Raw genomic sequence first — 4,624 nt, forward strand, 5'->3', positions numbered from 1 at the left:
CTCTCCTGAGGGCGTTACATAATAAATAGAGATCCGCCCACTTTCTCAGCCTCCAAATAGGGCCGCGATCCGAAACTACTGCACAGTTTCAACTTTGTATGAATTAAAAACAGCGTCTGCAGACCGAAGAACCACTTTTGCATACTTAACGCAACAGGACTAGAGGAAAATACCAGCTTAAGGACAAAAAGAAGACCCGCCAGAATGATTTTTGACAAGTTGAAAAAGTTGGACATCGTCTTCGACTCCCCGGAGGTCAACTGCCCCTCCAGTGTTCAGCAGCGGGGACGTGGTGTCCGGCCGGGTGGTGCTGGAGTCACCGGGGAGAGTCGAGTGGACTCCCTGAAGCTTCACGCCGAAGGTTTCGCCAAAGTTCACTGGACCGAGTCCCGGTCCGCCGGGTCCAGCACCGCGTACACCCAGAACTACAGCGACGAGGTGGAGTACCTGAACCGGAGAGAGGTGCTGCTGCAGGCAGGTCAGTCCGCTGAGCAGGCTCGCTGCTGGGGCTGCTGCTGGGGCTGCTGCCGGGGCTGCTGACGGTCCCAGTGGCCGCATCCTGGCTGGAAACTTTCAGCGTCTCATTGAGCGGATGCAAAGCGAATAAACGACAGTTAAAGTGTAAAATAGTCTGGAGGACAGTGGGCCAGTTGTTTATCTCCGAACTAGGAACAGAGTCCAACTTGTCATAGTTTGTTTTTCTCCTCTGATCGGATCAGTGTTGATTAGTCACTGTTCTAAGCAGCCTGTCTCTTTGTCCTCATCGGAATGAATGGAGAAAAGTCAAACATTTCCAATGTTTTCTAGTCAGCTCTTCTGAAAGTGCACCTAACATGTGATTTTCTGCCATTCATTTTCCTCCGTTGATTGTTTTTGCAGTTTGACAAACTGTAGTTGCTCACACATGCATCAACACAGGCAGCAGCAGCAGCAGCAGCTGTCTGCTCCTTCTCTTTGACAAAACGTGTTGAGAAAACAAACCCAATATCTCTTCCTCCTTTGTGACTCCTGGGTTGTTTTTCTCCTCCAGTGGCTCCCACTTCTGTCTTCAGTGATTGGGTGCAGAGGTGTTTGTTGAAAGCACACAGGAAATCCACAGCCGGAGCTTTGTCCTGTTTGATTGACAGGTCTTCAATGGGAATCAGTCAATAATCAACACATTATATGATGTTTAGCAGGGGTTTTTTTACCCCCAGGGGTGGGGAGGCAGATGTGCATGGAGATATCACGTAATTTTAGCCAAATAATAGGATGTGAAATTAATTTGACTCATGGAAATCAAATAGGAGTTCTCAGCTAACAAAGGGACACTAAACAAATGGAGTCTGTTTAAACGCAAACACGTGTTCCCGGGGTCTGCGAGTGAAAAACAGAGCAGTGGAGATGGGCCATAATGCAGCTTGAGGAAAACATGTTCCCAGTCAGCACAATGGAACCGCCCCTTTGAGCCAGCTCGAGCCATTTGACGGCAGAGAAAGACATTTCTATTTCAGCAGCAGTCATCAAAACTCAAGTCAAACTTTGAATTTTTGTTAACGTATAATTTGTCACATTTGCTCAGTTCTGCACATTCAGCACTGATTCAGCCAGATGCCTTTTTATTGTCACCTCACACCCAGAAAATCACAGTTAACTGGAACTGAGGGGGGGAGTGTTTGAATGCGCTGCCGCCTTACGATCATTATTTGCTTCTTCAAAACAAACTAGAGGCGATGAGAGCGGTGAATTTCAACAAGTGTTTCCTCCCTCCTGCAGATAACGGGGAGGCGACCGTCCTTCCTGCCGGCAGACATGAATTTCCATTCAGCTTCCAGTTGCCAGAGGAGACGCTCGTCACCTCCTTTGAGGGGAAACATGGGCAGCATTCGCTACTGGGTCAAAGTGAAGCTGCACAGGCCGTGGTCCACCGTCAAGAAGATCAAGAAGGAGTTCACAGTCATCGAGCCCATTGACATCAACACACCCGCCCTGCTGGTGAGGCGCTCTGCCTTCGCACGCCGTGATGGCGTTTGAACACGTCAGGATGTTGGACTTCAGCATGTGGCGTTTGTCATTCGCAGGCGCCGCAGGCTGGAACAAAGGATAAGATGGCACGGACGTGGTACAGGAACTTTGGACAGGTGTCAGTCACGGCAAAGATTGACCGCAAAGGCTACACTCCAGGTGAGTCCGGCACCGTTGACCTTCCCCAGGAAATGCACCTCGTGTAAACTGCTCCTAACATCAATGCCCCCCCCCCCCACACACACACCCACCCACAGGCGAGGTCATACCGATATTTGCAGAGTTTGACAATACTACGTCCCGCTCCATCGTGCCCAAAGCCTACATCACCCAGACGCAAACATTCATCGCCCGCGGCACCATGAAACAGAAGCGCTCGGTGGTGGCCACGTTGTGTGGCGACATTGTGGGCACAAGATGCCGGGAGACCTGGCATGGCCGCCGCCATTAAGATCCCGCCCGTGGGCCCCTCCATCCTCCAGTGCCGCATCATTAAAGTGGAGTACATGCTGAAGGTGAGCTCGGTGCTCAGTCTCGGCCAGGCGGGATCCTTGTCAACAACAGTTGGTCACCAGAGGTTTCCTCCGTTTCAATCCCCACCAGGTGTGTGTTGACGTTCCGGGCACGTCAAAGCTGTGTCTCGAACTGCCGCTGGTAATCGGCACCATCCCGCTCCATCCGTTTGGAAGTCGGACCTCCAGCGTCAGCAGCCAGTACAGCGTCAACCTGGAGTGGCTGCGTATGGCCATTCCTGAGCAGCCTGAGCGTAAGTGTCACGTGCATATCGTACATTTGACCAACCAAACCAATGACTGAAAAACAGTTCTGCACACTCATGAGCCGAGTTCTGCAGGAGGCTATACATACTGAAAGTCTCTTTCCCCCCCCACTGTCACTATTTCGGTACTTCATTTGTGGATTAACTGTTCCTTGGTCACATCCAAACAACCTCTTTGACCTCAACCAGTTTCTGTTTGTACAACTGTTGGAATTTCCCTCAGGCTGAGATGCCAACATGTGGATACAAACACAGGTTTCACCTCACCTGAGAATCATGTGCTGTAAAAGGCAGTAAATGTCGAGTCGGTGTTTAATAGGTTTAATTAAAGTGAGTCAGCAAACATCGAGTTTGGACCTGCGCTGTTCTGAGTCACCGGTGGAATCATCCTGCCTCTTTCCCTGCAGCTCCTCCAGATTACAGCTCTGTGGTGACTGAGGAGGAGGCCGAGCAGTGCAACAACACGGTAGAGCCGCAGCCAGCCGAAGATCTGAGCGGGATCCTGGAGCGCCCCCTCATGGCTTTTGTTCAGGAGTTTCGCTTTCGACCTCCGCCAGTGTACAGCGAGGTGAGTCAGCGCATGACCACGGTCTGACAACGATCTCTCTGGACTTGTATAATAGCTCAGGAGGCCGAATGCAGCCTGGAAGATTGAACAACGTGCTCTCTCCTGCCCACAGATTGACCCCAACCCTCAGCCCGTCAACATGAGGCCACGCTGCATGACATGTTGAACCACACGCCCTGTCTGAGCATCAAGCGGCTTCAATTAATGCATCGAGAGATTCTCATGGATTCTCCTTTGATAACTAGCACCTGGACCTAACCGGTGTTGTGGCGAGTGACTGGAACGCCGTGGAGAGGGCAGAGCTAATGGGAGCTGAAAGGCAGAGGAGGACCCGACTGCGTCCACTTCCTCACAGTGGGCTCTCACCTGCTCTGCTGAGGTGGGAGTGACCTCTCCGCTCCTGTCCTCCCCAAGTGATTTTTGGCTCCTGATGAAGCAAGCTGCAGATACCTCAGAATCAATGATTTCCTCCTGTGAAGTGAATTTTTTGATTTGAAGGGGATTTATGAGGGGGACTTTATCTAGCAGGAGTTGGAGTAGTACCTGGTATTTCCTATGTTCGAAAGAAAACGTGCTCTTGATAAGTTGACACATGTTGAGGATCACATTGTCGTCTTTGAATGCCGTTTGGAGAGAAGTGCAATTAGTGTTTTTGGTTTTTTTGTTTTAATCTACCAGGTGGGTTTGAAGTGCCCAGTGGCAGTGAGCCTGAGGATTTCTGTTAACCAAGAACATACTGTATCTCTCGGTGTGCTGGTGGAGCAGTAAGTCAAATAAGCGGATGTAGATTTATGCATGCAGGTAAACAATATGTAAAAGGGAAAAAGTGCATATGTCGTTATTATCTGCGTAGAGAGGTTGTGTGAGAGTTTCAGGGGGACGTTCTCTCATGGAGTTGAATGTAAAAGAAAGCAGAACAAATACCGTTGCATGTTGTAACTTTAGTCGACTAATGCAACAGTTCAGGCACTCAAGTGTCGGTTAGTTGTTGTTGTTGTTGTTGTTGTTGTTATTGATGACAGCACAATGGATGAGCCATGTGTGTGTAAAGCGACGGGGGGCTCACGGAGAAGCTCTCCCAGCTGCTCAACAGGAGGAGGAGGAGACCTCTGAGCTTTTGATGGGACCCAGATGCGGCCGTGGGTCCCTTTTTACGAAGCTCAACCAGGACACACTGCTCAGTGTTTAAGTGAAGCCTCAAGCTGGAGATGCCACTGCAGTATATGGGCAAAAGACATTCCAAAAACTGACTCGGGATAATTATTTCTCCTCAA

The 4,624-nt window shown here is 50.1% G+C and overlaps 1 protein-coding gene across 1 annotated transcript; it reads left to right on the forward strand.

The window, feature by feature from the left end:
- Nucleotides 1-204: 204 nt before the first annotated feature.
- Nucleotides 205-3,516, forward strand: LOC144739671 (arrestin domain-containing protein 2-like). Its single transcript, XM_078622600.1, is given in 11 exon segments — nucleotides 205-264; nucleotides 266-314; nucleotides 317-478; nucleotides 1,756-1,856; nucleotides 1,858-1,974; nucleotides 2,061-2,163; nucleotides 2,262-2,446; nucleotides 2,448-2,519; nucleotides 2,608-2,770; nucleotides 3,190-3,350; nucleotides 3,463-3,516. Coding segments are annotated over 11 exon segments (1,227 nt in total).
- The last annotated feature ends 1,108 nt before the right edge of the window (nucleotides 3,517-4,624 follow it).

This window comes from Lampetra planeri, unplaced genomic scaffold (assembly GCF_965212315.1).
Source record: "Lampetra planeri unplaced genomic scaffold, kcLamPlan1.2.h2 scaffold_1644, whole genome shotgun sequence".
NCBI classification, from domain to species: domain Eukaryota; kingdom Metazoa; phylum Chordata; class Hyperoartia; order Petromyzontiformes; family Petromyzontidae; genus Lampetra; species Lampetra planeri.